The following is a 19,610-nucleotide window of genomic DNA, read 5'->3' as shown; positions in this document are numbered from 1 at the left end:
TATACGTATATATATACATATATATATATATATATATATATATATATATATATATATATATATATATATATATGTGTGTATATATGCGGCGAAAACTCTGATGGAAGTCTAGAAAGAGAGCGCAACATCTCAGCTGCCCACGCTGATATCCTTTTCTTTCTTTGAATTTACCTCGACAGAGAGAGACGTAATATTTATGTCTACTTTTGGGTCGTTTTGGGTACTTTATACTGTTTCTGATAATCATTATCTTACCTCAAAAGTGCAGAAACTTATGTATAGGTGTATTTTATTCCTATTTAATGGAAAATAAAAAAACCCTGGATTGGCAATCGTTAAATTTTTCGAACAATTGTGCAATTGTTCTGATGATGGAATCGTCATTACCTTGCTTCCATCAAACGTTTTCGAGGAAATATTTGATACATTTAAAAGACATTAGGAAAAGTGATTCAGACATAGACTATGCAATAATCCATAGACATTGTAATTCTGATTCGCAGTGTAAAAGAAGTCATTAGAAGAGTGAAAAAAAGCAAAGTGAAGGACGTTCATTTTTTGTACAATTATTTTTAATCAGTTAATTTATTTATCGGGGTATCTTGTTCTTAGATAATGTGCTCTAAATAAACAAACAAACGAATAGCTTCTATTCTAGGACAGTCATTTAAAGCACACATACATTTCATCTATGACTTTGTGATTCGTACATTTATTATTTTCATGATTCTCATGTTCTATACACTTTGCATTGAGTATTTCTTCAAAAGTGCATGAAAAACCCTTTATATTGATTGATAGTTTTATTATTATTAATGGAACACTCCGTATATTTCTATTAATTATATCTTAATCAGTTAACAAGCTTTCGAAAAATAGAGGTCATCTAAATAAAGAGATATAATAATTCGAAGCTGATGGTGCCATCTTTTGCAAATGCAAAAATGGAACAACCGTACTATGAGCACTTTGACTCAAAATATGTTATACCTGTTATCGAACATAATAAACTTGAAGAGAAAAGACTAAAGATATAAATTGTAGTATAAGTTAATAGATATTTTAACGAAAAGTTGATATTGAGAAGATGTGATAGAAATAAAAACTTTTATTACAATCCAATACATACAAGAATGTATTCTTCTATTACCACGAATAATGTGAAAGCAAAAATAGCTTGAATAATATAACGGTAAAAGACGTAATAGGTAGGACAGTCCAAAGTCAACGTAAATATCGAACAACGTGAAAAATATGCAAAAGTTTGCTTCGCAGAGACTCGTAGCGCAATGGCTTATCGTTGTTTATTTTTCATTGTCCAAAGTATTTTTCTCACTTTTCACGGAGCTTCGGTGTAGCTTGTACAAGTTACGAAAAGTGACGCTTGCAATAAAAATAAAAATAAAATACCACAAAAAGTTTAGACGCTTTCCTTATTCATCTTCTGATAGTATCCTTGAAAGTGCATTTTCTAGGATGCGCGTATAGTGTATCGATTTTTGTTCAAACTCTTTCATCAATGAAAAATAAGATATGTTTCCCTTTTAAATTTTGTTTATTTGAAAGCTATGTAAGACTCTTCTATTGTATATTTAGATACTAGATCTTGAAAGTATCTTTAAAATGATCGCTTTTGACTGTTAATCGCGCGAAATACGTGAAATAACAAATTTTGTTTGCATTACACTTCCTCAGTTTGTTTAGGTAACATTTCCGAACGATTTAAATTAGTTCGCGCATGAAGTCACTGAAGAATATAGTTTTCTTTCCTATCGTCTTTTTAAATTTTGTAACTTTTAAATACGCGATACAATACGATTAATTTGGATCACAATTTGGATGAAGACATTGCTTGAACATATTATCAAGCTTGATCGAGGTTTGATACGTGTAACACAAACCATGGTCTATCACATTTTTATTTTTTTCCATATATAAAATACTTCAACTAAAGGTACCGTCAATAATATATACATACAATTTAAATGAAATTAGTATCTACTAAACAGTATTTTTAACGAAAATACCGAGAAATCGTTGGTCAAAGAGAAAATTGATCAGATAGTATATAGTAACACATAATCATGACATGAATGAAAGAAAAATTCATTGGTCCCATCATACTCTATGACACCAAAATATATATAGAAGATCAAATGTATACCATAATTATTGTACAGTAACTGCTCTACCATAGCTAGAGAGAGTTAGAGGTCACACATATACACAAAATATTTATATATAATAATAATAATAATAATAATAATAATAATAATAATACTAATAAAAGAGAAAGAAACAGACCAAGATATGTTTCTAGGTATAGTAAAGAAGATCGAGTAATGGATGCGTATGCGTGTATAACATATGTGTACATGTACTTGGATGTTATATACGATACATAGTATCAGCTAACGCCCTCGCCATCATGGACAAAATACAAAAGAGAAAGAAAGAGAGAAAGAGATCAGTGATAGAGAGGGAGAAAGAGAGAGAACATTATATAAGAGCGAGCGAGAGTAGCGAGTATGTAATAATACGTATAATATAGCGACGTGGATTATAGATTCCTGCGGGCAACGATCATCATGTATACCTCTTGATCTTGCGTAAGGAGGAATAGAGTGCCATGACGGCGCGCACGTTGCTCCACTTTTGCGAGCCCCGCGTGCTGCGGGGCCTCCTGGCCGCCGCCGGTATCTCCGACGAGTCGGCGCAGGCGCTGTCCAGTGAGTTGGAGGTAGTCGAGGCTGGGAAACCGAGGCTGCCGCCACTACTCCCAGCTCCGAGGCCACTGCCACTGAAGGACTTGCTCAGCAGACTCGCGCCCCGCTGGAAGCTTCCTCCTACTGCCACCGACGACCTGCGAATAAGACCCCATGCAGCCCCCTTCTCTTCCCTCTCTCTCTCTCTCTCTCTCTCTCTCTCACTCTCTCTCTCTCTCTCTCTTTTTTCGCTTCGATTCCCTGATTTTCATGTGTACGCTATGCCATCACCTTTCTTTTTTCACAGTGTATCTTTCTCCTATACGTATAATAATATTGGTAACCTCTCGCTTCTTTCTTGATCATCACATGATCTTCGACTCTCGATTGCACGCTTCGTTCTTTTTCCTGTTCTCTGTCCGTCTGTCGACGTCTCTCTTTCTCTCTTTCGTAGAATGAGTTGTGCCTCGCTCGCCATCGCAGAGTATGTTATACGTACTTACGAACTGTGAACCTTTCGAGGGCTCTTATCGCTCTCTTCGTGTGAGAGATATTACGTCTTACCTTTCAACAATTGCACGTTGTGAATTCATGTTTACGGATGCAATGTCATTGTTAATTCTTTCATCTCAAGTTTTCAACCATAGATATATAGTTACAATAAAATATTTTTCAATAAAAGAAGAAGAGATGATGCAGACTGGATGTAGTTATAGTATGAGCGGCCTTAGCAGGCCTCAACAAAAGACAGTTTTGGCATGGAAGGCACACTGCTGAATATATTTAGTATGCGCGCGGATTCTGATTGAGGGAAATACAAAAGCCCCTAGCCACCTAGCGTCTCGTACCAGGTACTACTGGCCTGTCCAAAACTGTTTTATGTTCTGATGTGGCTGCTATTGCTTGGCGCTTTTATTATAGCTGAACCCCCGCGCGAACGCACACCGTCAGGGAAACAGATTCTGGCACGAAGACCTCAAAAGGTTGTTAAAGAAAAAAAACAATATCGACGCGCTTTTGATTGCTTTGCACGTAGATATCTGCAGAATAAATTCAATGAGCTTGTTGTGGAGGAAAAAAGCAGCGAAAGTTCTAAAACGGACATCGAACAGAAAAAAGCCATCTAACGAGAGACCTTCGTCAGGAAAAAACGAAGTTAGCCTCGGAGTTTCCAATTTCATTTGCTTGCGTACTGAAAACTGGGACGTCTAGCTCTCGATGGTGCTGTGCACGAGCAGGACGTGCGTTAGGCTGGTCGTCGACTTTGTGAGAAACTAGCCCGATCATTTTTATTTAATTAAAAGCACTTTTAGCTCACGGCACTTAACAGCCGCGGCTGCTGCTCGCTGTCGCTGCTGCAGCCGCGATAAGAATAAGAACGATAAACGGAATGAACATATTTTAGAGGACGAAAGTGAATATAACCGCTGATAACCGCGCTGTTGTCTCTCGTTTCTTAATTTACATTTAAGCTTGTGTTATCGCGATGAAATCATCCTATTTAAAGCGCGCTTTTACATTTCTTTCAAAGTTAATTTTCCAATTCTCGGCTCGACGGGACGCTCGACGCAAAACACGATACTTTTGAATAGAAAGCCCGCCCGTGTATACCTGCCCTCGCCGAGTATTTTAAGAATAGTTCAAAAAGGGAACTGGAGTGTCTTTTTTCGTATTTGCGCAGTTGTTTTCCCACTTGACATTTACTGCAGGGACAAGGAGAACACGGCGACGCCTCTGCACGCCGGGAAACAGACAAAGCACCGGATTAAGTTGCGAGATAAAAGCCGACGTCTGAATACTGGTGAATTTCGCAAATCTCGCGCGGATACGTGCATGAGACTTCGCGTCCTCATTCGCCAAACACGACAAGGTGTTTTCCGCTCTTGACATTGCGACCGAGCATTATCGTACATTATGAAACCACAGCATCTCGTCTCGTCTCTGCTCTTTTTTTTTGTTAGATAATTGTAATTGTAGCATGATAATATGAGATTTGATCGATAATGGATCCGAGTTCTGTTCATTTCTATTATTTCTCCTAATTCTACAGTTATAACAAAGCAACAACTCTCATAGATTACAATAACAAAAAGAGAATCTCATTTCCATCAATCTCAACATCGTCAGCAGCGCGGTAACTCACGAATAGACCAATATTTACGTTTATTCATCGCGAAAACATCGTTATACGCACCTCCGCGGGCATATAATCAGCATCGCATTACACGCTACATTACATTTATTCACGCGCACAGGTATACAGAGCGAAACGAGTCGTATATACGGGCGCAAAGTCGAGGCTGAGATTTGGGCTTCGGGACAGGCAGATGAGTGAAGCTATACCGTGTGTATGGCTGATCACGCAATCAGAGTAAAGCGGAGCGAATGGTCCCGCTAGGCGACGAAGCCCTCGGGGAATCGTTACATTTTAGACGGACTTCTAATCGACAATGCAAACACACGGGTAAAAGAGAAAGGCAAGGAGGAAGGGAGGCAACGACCGAGAAAACGTGCGCTCAGCTATATAGATCGTTGTAATTGCGGGCGGAGACATGCAAAGCGACTTCGGCAGATTTTTCTTAACTTGTACAACTTCTTGAGCGAGTTTTCAGGGTCCGCGTAATAAGCCTTGTGGATGAAAAAAAAAAAAAAGAATCCGAGACGGGAGAAAGTTAAGCTCGTTAAATAGTTACAGTTTGTAATTATGCGTGCTGCGGTGCATATTTCAAAGTAAACTAACTCACTCGCTCGGGAGAGATACACTGCACTATACAAGCGTCTTACATTTTTCTTCGGCAAAGTTGCTAGCTCAGTTTATAATTGAGAAATCACAAATAATTACAGTCATCAGCGCTTATCCACATCGCATCCAAGTCCCGGAGTCATAACAGTAGGCGCGATAATGACATTATCGAGTTAGGAAGCCAGCATGTACGGCGCATCTAATTCTTAAGTCCGAGCATGCTCGAGTGCGTCGCGCGCGCGAGCGATCGGAGGCTGGCCGATCGATTGTCGCCTATATAGTACACACTTCGTGCAGCCGACATTCTCCGCTGGAGTCGCTGTAGACAAATAATCCGATGAGAGAGACAGAGATGCGCGAGTGGAACCGCCCTGGCGCGCAGCGCAAGCGCCTTCGCTTCCATCAGCCCTCTCTCTGTCTCTCTCTCTCTCTCTCTCTCTCTCTCTCTCTCTCTCTCCTCTCGCTCTCCTCTCGCTCCAAGAAGTTGCCCGAACTTACCCTCTGCAATGAAATACATTTGCGCTCGACGAATCTATTACGCTGAGGAATTGTCGAAGCTCCCGAGGCTGGTTGGGGAGACATTTTTGAGGAATTTCGGCTATTTTTCGACGTTGCCCTACGTGCAAGTCACGGCGACGATCGGCTTCTGCTGCTTGTTGCTGCCTGAAACTTTTATAGGACATTCACTTTGCGCGGCTTTTAAGACTGCACTTTCCTCGCAGACTTGCCCTCGGCGCGGGTTCTTTCGCTGCGTCATTTTTTTCAGCGCGAGAGATTTAGTTTTGAATTTTTAAATCGTCGAAGGAGATCTCAGTGTGGATTTTTCTTTAGTTTAAAGGTATTTGTGAAATTTTTAGCCGCCTTTCTGACTGGGAGATCAATATGGGGAATTCTAAGGGAAAAATTCACTTTTCTGGTTGCAGAAACCGCTATAAACAAATGTTGGGGCACGCGCCCGCAACTTTTTTTCTTATTGTACATGTTTAGAACAATACAAAACCACATTCCAACACTGAAAAAGTTCTCTGTGACACTTTTTTATAAGTCCCTCAAATTCGTCGAAAAATAGCCATTGTTCAACGGCATGTATCTAATGCATAAGGGCACGAACAGAAAATGTATTACGGTAGAATGGAAGCACGGAAAGAGAGCTTCAATTTAAAAAAAAAATGCTTGATTTGGTCAAAATTTACGCATAATCGAACATGTGGAAAAATCATGAAAAAGATACCAATTTCTTGAATTCGAAAAATCCTGCAATTTTCATGATTTTTCAATTATGCGTAACTTTTAACTAAATCAAGCATTTTCAACGCATTTAATTTAAATTAAAGCTTTTTTCCTGTTCTTTCATTCTACTGTAATACATTTTCTGTTTGTGCTTTTTCCTGTAGAATTCCCCGTATACTTGTGGGTTTATAGGGAACGGTGTGATTTGGTCACCAAAACTCCATATCATCAAAGCTATTCGTTTCATTCCATTCATTTCTATACAAGAATACACCTTTCAAATTTTCAAATAGGTCGAACAAAGGCAAAAACGTTACCGCGCGCTTTTAATAATTCACTCGTCATTTTTCGGCGAGGGAGCGCGTAATTCGGATCACGTATACAGCTCGTAATCAAACTCGTCACAAAAAGCCGCGCGCTATTTAATTACAATCCCGGAAAGCATGAATATAAGGTAAATAATGCATTCCATAATTTACCAGCCACGTTCGTCTCATTACCCAAGCTCGTGAAAAAGCCGGACTGGTAATTAACTCAGGTATAAAATACGCTGCGCGCGCGACACACAGTAGCGGCGGCAACGATATTTTGTCAGTGGGATGCGGGATGCGCGGCCGCAGCGCAGAAAAAGACAGGCTTAAACGAATATACTCGGCCGAGCGGAATCACATTTCACTCCTCCGTTTATTCGCCTCGAATTCGAGAGCGCGCTTGTTCTAGTTGTTCGCTCTTTCTTCTCGTATTTTAATCTTTTATCTTTCTCTCGGAAGGCACGCCCGTATGCACTTACTCGATTATACGTGAGCATTCTGTTATCCGCCACATTACGCGTCCGACAAGATCACGGATTTGAACTATGTAAATAGCCTGGATAGTTGTATCTTTCTCGCTCTCTCTCCTTTTATCCGGCTTAGGCGGGATTAGCCGATACCAAAGGGAGGGGATCGAATTAAGATATTTCATTCACCTCGCCTCCTCGTCCCCTGCGCTCGATAAGTTATTTGTGTATCCTCTCAATGTAAACTCTGCGCCGGGTTGAAGATATGTTACAAAAGACTTGCCTACGGCGGGGATTTCGCAGTGTGATATATAGGTACTCCAAAGCGGGATTTTTCGGTCTATCAATGTATGATCCTATACGTAGATACGAGATGAAAATCTTTTTCACCTCCTTATTCTACAAAATGCGATAGTTTCTCAAACATTGAAGATATATGCGTACGTGTAAAGCAATCAAATGCGGTGATGCACAAAACGCCTCATAGCTCGCTGTGTAACTGAATCGACTAGTCACGTTGAAAGTCCTATACACACTCGAAAAAGATAAAAAATGCACTATGTAGGCCAATGCTCCGCCTACACATCGACACTCGCAGAAACAGGTTTGATTCTCCGAGAGAATCACGATGCACATTTACAAGAGATTACGATGCAGAGCTGCCCTGCTGTGTATCGGTATGGAAGTGTAAAAAAAAGTAAGCCGAGGCTCACCTAGATCCTCCGTGACCGTTGGACCGTCGGCCACTGCTCTCCTCGTCGTCGTCATCCTCCTCGTCGCGCGACGTAGCCAGCGAGTGGGGCACCGATGACGGGGCGCTGCTGCCCGAATCGGGCCCCGGGCCCATTCTCGAACCGGACGCAGCGCTGCAGTGGTACCCGGACGACGGCGGCGCCAGTCCTCCACCCTGGGCCTCCACGTTCTCCGCCCGATCCACCTGTAAATCGCATTGCACACATATAGTCTTTATTTGCTCCTCTTTCGACATTGCGTAAGTAATAGCTTTTGTGCAAGCACACCCTGAGAAATGCGTGGGCGTACCGTTGCTCTAAGCAAAACCAAAGGCTGTCTGACCGAAATCGGTGTGTTCTACTTAATTCATGTTTGGGATTTTGATAGATCGTAAGAGAAGTTTTGCGGTGGTGTGAAAGTTTTGCTAATTCGAATGAATGTTTTATTACTAAATTTTCGTTTTTATTTTGTACTCTGAAAAATGGCATATAGATTATTCGTTCATGACATATGAACGTTTGTAAATCGGTACAGATTTATGAATTTTAGTACTATGCTTGAAGATATTTTTTAATAGAATCATCGATAAGTATGTAGATTATGTATTACAAAAAACATGCAGAAACACGATGTTCATTAATATTCATATAATAAAAGTATAGTTAATACAAGATATAAATAATTATTAAATTATTATTGTAGTAATTATAAAATATGATTATCAGACATCTCTTTGAGGCGATATTCTCTCGATACAAAATAACAGTTTAGGAATTTTTCAAGAATATTAACATTGAATGATAAACCATATGTGACAAGTCACACTGACATCCTCTTAAAATAAGGCACAACTAATAAATCAAAGTTTCGTGGAAATGGTGCAACTACTTCGAGGACAGATGTGGAGGCAGTTCCTATACTAAAACTACGTTCATATTATACCGAAGCCGGTAATAGAATAATCTTTATTTTCTTTCAGTTTACGCTGAATCATCATAAAATTTTACGAGAATGACCGGGGGTAGCGCATAAAGGGATTACTTTGTCAATGCAACACAACATCAAGAGGCGTGGTGGGGGCAGAACGACGGGGGGGGGGCTGGATACTGGGATGGTTACGCGTTACCTCGGATATCACCTCGGATATCTTAGTGTTCTCGTTGCTCCAGGTGACTGTACGTCTAAAAGAAATGTTTGCGTTTTTATTCATCGATTTAAAGTTGCTTATTGGTTATTAGAACTAAAAGTTATCATCGTCAATATAGTTGACAATGATACATTTATTGCGGATCAAGGGTACTTAATGAAATGATTTACCTAGGCATTTTTAATCGTTGCTTTATCTGGATGTGCACTGAGAATTGCTATTCATCGAAGATTCTACAAATAACTAAAATCAAAATAAACGTACTTGATCAATGAATTTGCACAAAAGTTAAGCAAAAGTGGTTGCTTTCTTTGCTTGGTGCCTCAAAAAGTGCAGGAAAGCTTATTGTGAATTCGTAATAGTAATTGTAAAAACTATTTTCACTCTTCTATATAAAAACGATCTGCGTGTGAGTGTACGTATAATATTGAGTATACTGTAGCATATAGTATTTTGTATTGTAATGAGTATTAGAAAAATCTAATCTAGGAATCGACAGGTTGGATTACATTCTGTGTGGCAAGTTCTGGAACTGAAAATTCCCCGGATACCGAGAGCATCCAGACACGTCGGCTGTACCTATATACGAGAGCAGCATACTCGTATATAACTATAACTATACGTCAGAATCATTAGAAGAGCCGATCGTAATTTTGGCGCGTACCGTATAATATACACACAGCGAGTCTATACGTGCGGAATGATCGAGCGGGCCGTCAGCTTGATAAACAGCAGACGCTAATGGAGTCCGATAACGTCCAGAATTGTTTTCCGGGTTTGACTTTCTGACTGGTACCTAAGCCGACAGTTATTCAGGCAGAGCCCAGCTCGAGAGCTTTATATATATGTATATGTGCGCTACACGTGCGAACCTCGTCTCTCGATATCGTTCGCTTCGCTTATAGCCCCCTGCGCCCGATAATATATATATATATATATATATATATATATATATATATATATATATATATCGCGCGCGCGAGCTTCCTCGGGCTTGCGATAAAAAAAGTGGCTGGTGAGATCGCCTTTTTTTCCTCTCCTGAAATTTTGTGACAGTCAAATATTGAGCTAGCCTTTTTTATCTGCGAGACCTTATTGAAATTGTATATGAGAAGCGAGAGAGAGGGGATTTCGCGATTTGGCAGGGAGATTCGCTGAATTGTTCCGAGTTTATTTTTATCGATGAATCTTTCAAATGCAATCTGTGATTTTCTCGGTTTATTTATTGTACATTGCAGAAATTCATGACGATGAAATATATTGTAATGTATTCAAATCGTATTGAAAATCGTCTATTGCGGTTGTAATTGAGTACCTCAAGACGAAATTTATGACTTGAGAAAGTTTATCTAATGTGATAATTTTACGAGATTCGTAAACATCCACAGACCAGAGCTGGGCACATAAGATTAAAAATAATCCTCATGATCTTCTGAGTACAAAATAAATTATTCAACAATTCTCAGACTTTCAATTAAATTTTCCACAGTACGGCGTCACTTCAAACGCACTGAATAATACCCATAACGAATTGTTGGAAGCTCTAGTCATGAATAAATACAATTTGACACAGTTCCTGCGACTTCAATTTCGGAAGCTCTCAGATTTGACGGTAAAAGTCAACGACCCGAACATAATTCTCCAGAGCTAATCTCACCAACTTCGTACGGCACGAGCAGCCACTTCAAAGTAAAAGGAAACGCCAAGTCACTCACATTAGCTAAACGCTACACATACTCGGGAAGCAACGGTCATGGCTGTAGCGCGTATAGACACACACACACACGCGTGTACACATTGTCCGGAAGTGCAAACGAGAACGTTAACTGTTCTCCTGCAGCAAAAAAAAAATAAAAGGATACACGACAGGAGGTAATGGTTAGCGGCGTTGCGCATTCCACATAATATAAAAGTATATCGCCGCCAGACACCCTGTCATAAAGGAGACCAGCGTAGGCGTTGGTTATTTTAAGTACCGCAGGCAATTGCAGCCTAGCCCGACAAGCTGAACGCGGCATAAAACAGCGTGTTAAACAAAGAGCTTCATCCTTCGAGTGGAAAGCCGCGGAAAAAGCTTTACTTCGCGCTCTATAGTATTAGCCAGTCTCCTTTGGCACTTGACACTTTTTTATGGTTGCTTTGATTTTTCAAAGAAGCTTCAAAAAGGTCATAAAATATGTGGTTTAGCGAGCAGTGTCACTCAAACATTTATGAATAAATCATTTCGGTTTTCAACCAAGAGCTTTATACTTCCGTGTAACCGATACGCTTGCATTAAACGAATTTCACATCCATCGATCAATCGCGGTTAACCGCGCGCGGCTCTTTTCCATTTTAAAAACTCGCCGAATTCCACCGCAACTTTTTCACTGGCAACCTTTTGCTTTAACCCTCCCGCGCGCGCTCTGCCAGTTTCTCACTTAACGCTATCTCTCCTTTCACGATCTTTCAGCCTTTCCGCGCAGAGCGAGTGGCATAAAGCTCGACGAGAACGTCCTGTAAAGTGCTTCACTAGCACTTGAAATCGAGCTCTCGGCTCATTGGGTCTCAAAGGGCCACACAGTCATATACGCACTCACATACAGACACACACAAACACACGCGCGCACACATACTCTTCTTCCAAATCCAGCTGAGCTTATTCGTCCGCTTCACACGACGAGAGCGAGTTTTCAAACTCGGGCGAGATCTTAAAGAAATTTTCTTCCTCTTCCTGCTGGGGAGTTTCTTTGTTTCTCAGAGCTTTTTAGCCTTTCGCGTTACATTTTTTCTTATTGCTTTCTCTGATATGTACCTTTTCCGTTAGGAACATGCGCGGCCTTTTCTCGCAATTTTCTCTTTTGACATTCTCCGTCTCTCTTACTCTCGCTAGGGCTCATCTGCTATTCCGCCGCGGATATAATACTCGAGGAATTTCAGATGTAATATCTTGTAACTGGGTCAGATTTATTCGACTTGAAGTGCAGCCATTACCCCTAGCTATTCTCTTACGTGTTCCTTGCGGCGCGCGGTTATTCGATAGCGGTTCGAGCTTTTTTACCCCACTTTTCCACCGAAAGAGAGAGAGAGAGAGAAAGAGAGAGAGAAAAATTTTCTCTCTCTTTCTCTCAACGGTTCACGGCTCGAAGCTGCGATGCTCGTGGAAAAACGCGGCAGTGAAGCGCTATATTGCGGACACATTCATGTCGCGCACGTCGGAAACGAGCACCGCTATACTGGATATTAATTAATCCATTGTTTTAATGAGTGTTTTGTTCGTGGTAATATTACGCTTGCAATTTATCGCCTGTATAATAATTTCAATACGTCTTTTATGGTTTTCAATACGTTTATCATTGTGCAATAAAAGTGTTGTATTTTAAGTTCACCGGTTTAAAGCTGGCCAACAATATCTTTAAGCACGATTAATGAAAGAAAATGTAGTGTTTGTCTAAGGGAAATTGATACAATCCTTCGTCATAAATATAAAAAATGGTTTCAATCGAATTTTATACCTAAATAATAAAGTCGAAGGTTTGTATACGAAGCAGTGCTATAGCATAAGGCAAAAAAGGGATCCGATGGAAACATGGACCCCAGCAGAAATCACGGAATTTATCAATTTTTATTTACCATAACATAGAAGCGCGCGGAGTTATCGCTAAACAATAATAAACGATAATGGCTTCATAATATTTTTCGGCCCATTCAACGGATTGCAAAGTCAAGCTCGTGAATAGCTCTCGAGGGAGCTTTTACGATAGCTTGGAGGAAAGAAAACAAGGGGAGAAATACCGCACGCGCGCTATACGCTCGGCTTTTTACGAGTATTGGTGAGTGCATCGATTAACGTACTTCCCGACCTTTAATTTATGAGCGCACCGCATCGAAGCCTGTTGGTATAGGTATGGTGAAGTAGGTTCGAATTCGTTTCTTGTAATTGGAAAGTATTTACAGTAGGAACTCTTTCAGCCTACTTTCATATAAGATCCACTTGTATAAGCCACCAATCTCGATCGCAATTATAACTTCACATCAGCGAAAGTAAAGTGCGGAGTTATATAGAAATGAAAATTCCGAAGGGCCATAACCGTCAAAGTTGCAATGGTGGAAAAGCAAGCGTCATTGCTTTACCGCGGCGCACCAAACGCCTCTGTTTCTACTGCTTCAAGCACCGAGGACGGAAAGAGATATACGAAAAAGTTATACTTCGGCGCAACTTTTCCAGAGTAGTGGTCGCCTGGAGAGGAAGAATTAAAGAGAGATAGAGAAAGGGCAGTTTGCAAAGTGTATAATCGCGCTGCGATGCTGGTCCGTGGGCAGATAAATATAAGATTCAAAGTTAAATTTTTATTACCGTTTATTTTTTGCTCACCTCGTCGCATGTTTATGCTCTTAAACGCTTTTTACTCTCTTTTCCCGAATCACGATTGTCGCGACGACTTTGGCAAATAAATGCTCAAGTTCTACTCTATATCGCGCGAACGAAGAATTTCAAGCAACGATACCATCGCAAGAATCACGGCGATGAGTCAAGTATATTTGCTAATGACGGCTAAATATTTACGAGCATTAAAGCTGACACTGAACGATCGGATCGATAAATATTCCTGGGCGCGCTCGCGTAGCGGAGGCAGCTCGTTATCCCTCGCGAGATCCGAGAGCCACAGCCGTGCGCGCGCGCTAACGTCGTATTTTCATTAGCGCCATGATAAATAGGCGGCTAGCTCGGCGTCGAAAGCTCTAGTGTAGCACTGTATACGTTGCCCGCTGCTGTAACTCGATTTGTAATCACACATTTTAAGAGGTAATAGGTGGTTTTATTTTTGAAAAGCGTTTATCGACTAATTTGTGCTTGTGCATTATTTTGAAACAATATAGCATGAGTGGCGGAAGCAGCAGGACAAACAAGGCAGTTTTATCATTCGTGACACACATTACGCGGTGAAAAGAACAGTTAATTAGAGAACGAATAGAATGATTACCATATGACTTTTTTAGAGTAGGGTGGCTATTATATACCTATCATTATTATATAAAATGAGAATCATTTTAAAGAACGAAAGATATCAAAAGAGTTTTGAAGTCCAGACACACCCGCTGGAGACTCATGCCTCTTTAGCTTTGGCAAGCGCGAGAAAGAAAAAAGTAAGGAGATGGAAGACTTTTTTAGCCTGACTTTACATGAGCATTACCCGGCGCTGCGTACGTGCAAAAGAAGGCGGAACGTGTTCTGCAACTGCGAACAGTATGCGCGCATACGCTTCTGCATAATGACTTCACAATAAGAAAGCCGGTTGAGAAATCTCTAAAATTTCACAAGCCTTATTCATTCAAAAATTCAATTCTTTTCACATTATACATTTTTGGGTAATTCGAATTTTATTCGAATAGCAAATTATATCATCCTAACGACGATCGTATGCGATAATACATCGATAAGCGAAGGGAGCACAAAAAAGCTTGTATACATATAACGTCCTATAGCGAGTATTGTCTCAACGCTGAAACGATTCGAAGAAAATAGCCATAATTCAATTGCCATTCATGTAGCTTTACCGGAGGATTTTCGGATTTGCCGAGGGCACGAACCCGTATCCCACGTATACACACACACACACACACACATATATATATATATATATATATATATATACAGAGAGCGAGAGAGAGAGGGGGGGAGAGAGAGAGAGAAAAATATATATGACTCGATCGCCCAGTAACGTATATAAGTGTCCTTTATTCCTACTGTACACTAATGAATCCACGCGAATACCCGAGTGCGCGCTCTACTTTATGCAAAATAAAAACTCCCGCTCTCACTATACTGTCGATGTATTTTTCCTGCAGCCTGGCAGAAAAAATATTGTGGCGAGCTCGTAAATTATTCCAGTGGAAAAAACAGTCTCTACGCTGCTCTCGTTCTGTCTCGTCGCGCTGGAATCCGCAAGGTGAACGTCGGATATTTACGGCGATTATACTTTAGGCCCAATTTCTACATCGGAAGTATACAGAACTAAAAGACAAACCACGAGAGTCTCAACGAGAGAGACTCGAGCAAAATGCAGCCGACGATCCTCCCGGTACAATTGCCACCTCCAGGCGAGTTGGAAAATCGCGCAAACTTTGTCGTATCGGACGGAAAGTTGCCTACGGCAATAAAGTATGTACACGCCTGTACGTGTGTGGAACGTCCGCTTTAATTAGCGCGGTCCAACGTCGATACTTCACTAACCCATCTCTGTCGGCGACCTTTGTCTGAATTTCGTTTCTAACCGCAGCTTTAACCGCGCGAGGCTCGACTGTCTCTCATACTCTCGCTGTGGCGGTGTCGGAAGAAAAGGCTGGAGAGGGATGCGGTCGCTGTCAAAAGGCGAGAGAGCTTTCCGTCGGTTTATTGCGCGAACTCTCATGTGTGCGGATTTCCGAATGTATTCTAATTTTGGAGTCAGCTCCGAGAGATGTGCCATGTTTGGTGAGCGCGCATTTCAATGGGTTTGCACAGTGGATTCGGTTAGGTATAATATACCAAACATATAAGGTGTTGGTTATCCTTCATCACTATTCTATTAGATTATAGAAGCGATTCTGAGGATGTAATTAGACATCGTGATTTCGTACACAACAACTTGTTGTTTAATTACGCTGTAGTGCATCTACGGAGTAGCGAATAATTAAAAGGAAACTTTTATGAGAGTCGGAAGTTCGTCCAACTGAAATTTGAAACAAAAACGCTCGGAAGCCTCCATAACATGAAGCGCGTATAAATTAAAACTTCCATCAAATGCAGGAGAATGCGACTATGCATAGAGCTGTACTGTGTATGTGAGCGTGAATTTTTGGAGGAAATTAAAGCCTGCATAAATTCACGAATGGCTGCTTTGGAATCTTGACATTTCGTGATTATGATTCCTTTCGTTACTATACTTTTATTTGTCTTTCGTTGTAATTAAATCCCTCTAAAATGACAATATTTTTCACGCACACAAGCACGAAACCCTTTGAAACAGACAACGGCCGTTCTCGCCGAATGTAACAATCAAATGGACAAAAGGCTGCACTCTGTGCACGAGGTTACAGGGATGACTGCGTACGTACATCCGAACGAAGCACTCGCCTGGAGCTCAATAAGTTTTAATTATCGAGGGCAGTATTGTTGGGGCGATTTTCCGCGAATATGTACGAGTGGTATACATGCACACGCAGGAACGAAATTCATGGACGGATAATGGATTTGAGCTTTGTCGCGCGCGGACTTTTATGGCTTTTCGCACTTTTTCAATTATATTCCGTATGACTCTCGCGTGGGCTCTGTCTGCAGTATTATGTATGTTACGTAAAAACGTACGGTGTTTTTCATTTCCAATTACGTAATTCGAAACCGTGTAAAAATGCGTATTTTGATCTAAGTATACATACAGCGATAATGTACACCCTGAATGAAAATTTCCTTTTACAAACCGAAAGCTCTTGCCACTGAACGCAGCAAGTACGCGCTACAGCACACAGACAAATCAAGAGGCATGTATAGGTGTATATAGTTAGTGCAAAGACGGGCCTCTGCACTCGGCTCTCTATATAAGCGGCTATTTACATCCATTTGGGCCAAGGCATGTGATAAAAAGCCTACGTGTGAACTTTCTTCGAACACGAGAGTACGGATAGTACACATCAGTCGTGGCTCCTCCCTTTTAAAATCGTTTTTCACGAACGAAAGCTCGTCGCGAGCGCGACCTCGACGAGGTGTGAGAATTCACATGCCCTTTTCTCTCACAGCAGCGTTCTACTCTCGAGCGCGCTCTTTGTCATGCGGCGGCACATCTACTAAACTAAAGGAACAATTGACGCGCGTGGACTAGCGTACCGTGCCATGCGCGCACAGGGCAAAGCTAAATCAAGGTTGAAAATCCAGCCACGGCACGTGTGTAACTTGTCTCGTGCTTTCCCAATCGATCGAGTGAGCTTTTCCAGACTTCAAAGACGGCGAGAGGCTTTTATTATGCAGGGTAGACTGTACGCGAAATTTGTTCTAGCCAAATCTGAATTAGCTGCCAAAGCTCCTCACGTATAAGCAGGAGGAGATCTCGAGGCACACCCGCAAACACGTCCGCTGAGAAAGTTATTCAATCTAATGGCCTTACACATCGCGCCCGTAATATATGTACCCCTTAAATAAATCCACCCTTTCAGTCAACATTTTTTTACCGTCGCTTCTTCTCGTCGCTCGAGGAGAGAGAAAAAAATGATTGATCGTCTCCGTCTGCGCGTATGCGTAGAGACACAGTATCCAGCAGCGAAAAACAGCGAAGCTCGCTCTGGGAAGAAAGGACAATTACAATAAACGAGAGATTCGCGATTGAGCATCAAAGAGAGAAGAAAAGCAGTCGCTTGAAAAATACAGTTTACAGAAATAACGACCCAATCACTCTCAGTCTAAGCCGCGCAAAAAAGCTGGGCTAAGAAGCTAAAGACTGCAAAGCTGCCCCCGGGGAGCCGCATCACAGCTTGCAAGAAATCCCAGACACAGCCCGAGCAAGAAGAAGAGCATCGTGGGGCCAGTATATGGAGGGAGAGAATAGCAAAAAGTCGGTTAAGTGGCGGATCATCGACACCCGTGCACCGGTATATAGGCCTTTTTTCACTCGCGTTCGCGGCAGCCGAGTCAGGTGTGCAAGAAGCTTAATTAAGCGGTGCATACGCCGTCCTCTCGATCAATGCCGCAACGCTTTTGACCCTGTTATATATAACGCTGGAAAATTCGGCTGACGACGGCGACGACGACGGTGAAAAGTTTGCTCTCTCGCGGCGAATTGGATTTTAGCGCGTCGGATCCGCTTATAGGATGGATGTGTGCATTTTGCAAATTCCACGAGCCGAAAAGCTCCTTGAGAGGCAGAGAGGCGGGAGAATTCGTAGCCATATACGAGGAAGTGTTTTAGAAGCTGGATTATGAGAACAAATTCTCGCTGCATTGCTCTGAAGAGAGTATAATTAATGGTCGGGCCTGGAAATTGATGCTCCTGCAGCGGCTTTACTCTTGCGGCGTTTCTTCGGATCTCTTATGCCTATGTGCGACAACGCATTTAAAGTTGTATTATCTGGCGGAAATAACTGGCGCGCTGTGTTAATTAACGGTTGATTATTATACCAGGGCTGATCGACTCGCGAATGTACCAATGATAAAGCTTGCATTTACACCGGCTGAAATTGTTGGGTTAAATAGGATACAATATTATTGTAGCGAACCCGTATACATTGTTCTGCTGCTCGCAAAAATTCGCTTTGGTCGCCCGGGATATCGTATCCAAGTACATGCAGGCAATAATCTGAATATGTAAAATAACGTCGAATAACGTATTCTTCCACGTGAATAAATTAATTTCGATTCGATTAAAACTGCGGCTACACATGGATTTCATCGAAACGTTGATGAAACAGCATTAAAAAAAATAGGGGGCACAAACTACAAGGGCACACAATGGGCGATACGAGCAAATTAAATTCCCTCCGTATAATGAATAATTCACGAGCCTATATTCAGCATTAAAAAAAACGGGCTTGGCTAGCAGACTCACGCATAAATCCGAGCTTGAGAGAGAGAGAGAGAGAGAGAGAGAGAGAGAGAATGCACACCCTCGGCAATTCCTCGTAGCACGAAGCGAGCGATATATCGCGAGGGGTCGAGAGGCGCGTATATCCACCCGCGTATAGACACAGAGAGGAAAGCTGCATTATTACGACACTGGTTACGGCACGATAAACACGTCGCTTCTGCGAGCGTCGAATCGCTTTTATTCCCTCCGCCCCGCCGACAACGACGACGGCTTTCTCTCTCTCTCTCTCTCTCGCTCTCTCTCTCTCTCTCTCTCTCTCTCTCTCTCTCTCTCTCTCTCTCTCTCTCTATCCTGCCATTACACGATTCTTCCTCATAACACGCCTACAAAGCCCCGAAGCGCTCGGGCGAGAAAAAATTCATTCGCGGGTAATTTTTATAGCCTCGGCTAGCCCTCCCTTCCTTCTTCTTTTTTATCTATACGGGACTTACGCAACGCTATGTGCGGCTCTTTCTCTCAGCGGCCTTGTTTTACGAGGCTGCTCTGCGGTGTACACGCGGGAATGACCTTCGGGAGGCTTGGCCAAGTGGCGCAATCAAAGAAGTTTTTTCTGTAACGCCTCGGCCTGCGGGCCGATATGGCGCCGCACGCTTTCCTCGCGCGGCTTGTAATAAACGCTTTTACGCGCTCGCGGAAGTATTTCGGCCCTATCAGCTCGTTAAAGCCAATGCCAATTTTATGG

At 41.8% G+C, this 19,610-nt stretch overlaps 1 protein-coding gene across 12 annotated transcripts in view; it reads right to left on the bottom strand.

The window, feature by feature from the left end:
- The window catches only part of LOC100118446, a 117,408-nt gene that overhangs the window by 31,041 nt on the left and 66,757 nt on the right, over positions 1 to 19,610 (bottom strand). For 8 of the 12 annotated variants that reach the window (XM_031925810.1, XM_031925812.1, XM_032601726.1 and 5 more), the window contains 3 exons: positions 8,170 to 8,393; positions 5,947 to 6,117; positions 2,597 to 2,863 (listed from right to left, as the gene is read on the bottom strand). In XM_031925810.1, coding sequence (XP_031781670.1) covers positions 2,597 to 2,863; positions 5,947 to 6,117; positions 8,170 to 8,393 — 662 coding nt within the window. Of the gene's footprint in view, positions 1 to 2,596; positions 2,864 to 5,946; positions 6,118 to 8,169; positions 8,394 to 9,314; positions 9,370 to 9,505; positions 9,579 to 19,610 lie in introns of all 12 variants that reach the window. The other 4 variants (XM_031925817.1, XM_031925816.1, XM_031925818.1 and 1 more) reach the window with 3 other exon arrangements.

Source organism: Nasonia vitripennis, assembly GCF_009193385.2.
Source record: "Nasonia vitripennis strain AsymCx chromosome 3 unlocalized genomic scaffold, Nvit_psr_1.1 chr3_random0004, whole genome shotgun sequence".
Classification (NCBI taxonomy): domain Eukaryota; kingdom Metazoa; phylum Arthropoda; class Insecta; order Hymenoptera; family Pteromalidae; genus Nasonia; species Nasonia vitripennis.
This window is presented reverse-complemented; position numbering and strand designations above follow the sequence as displayed.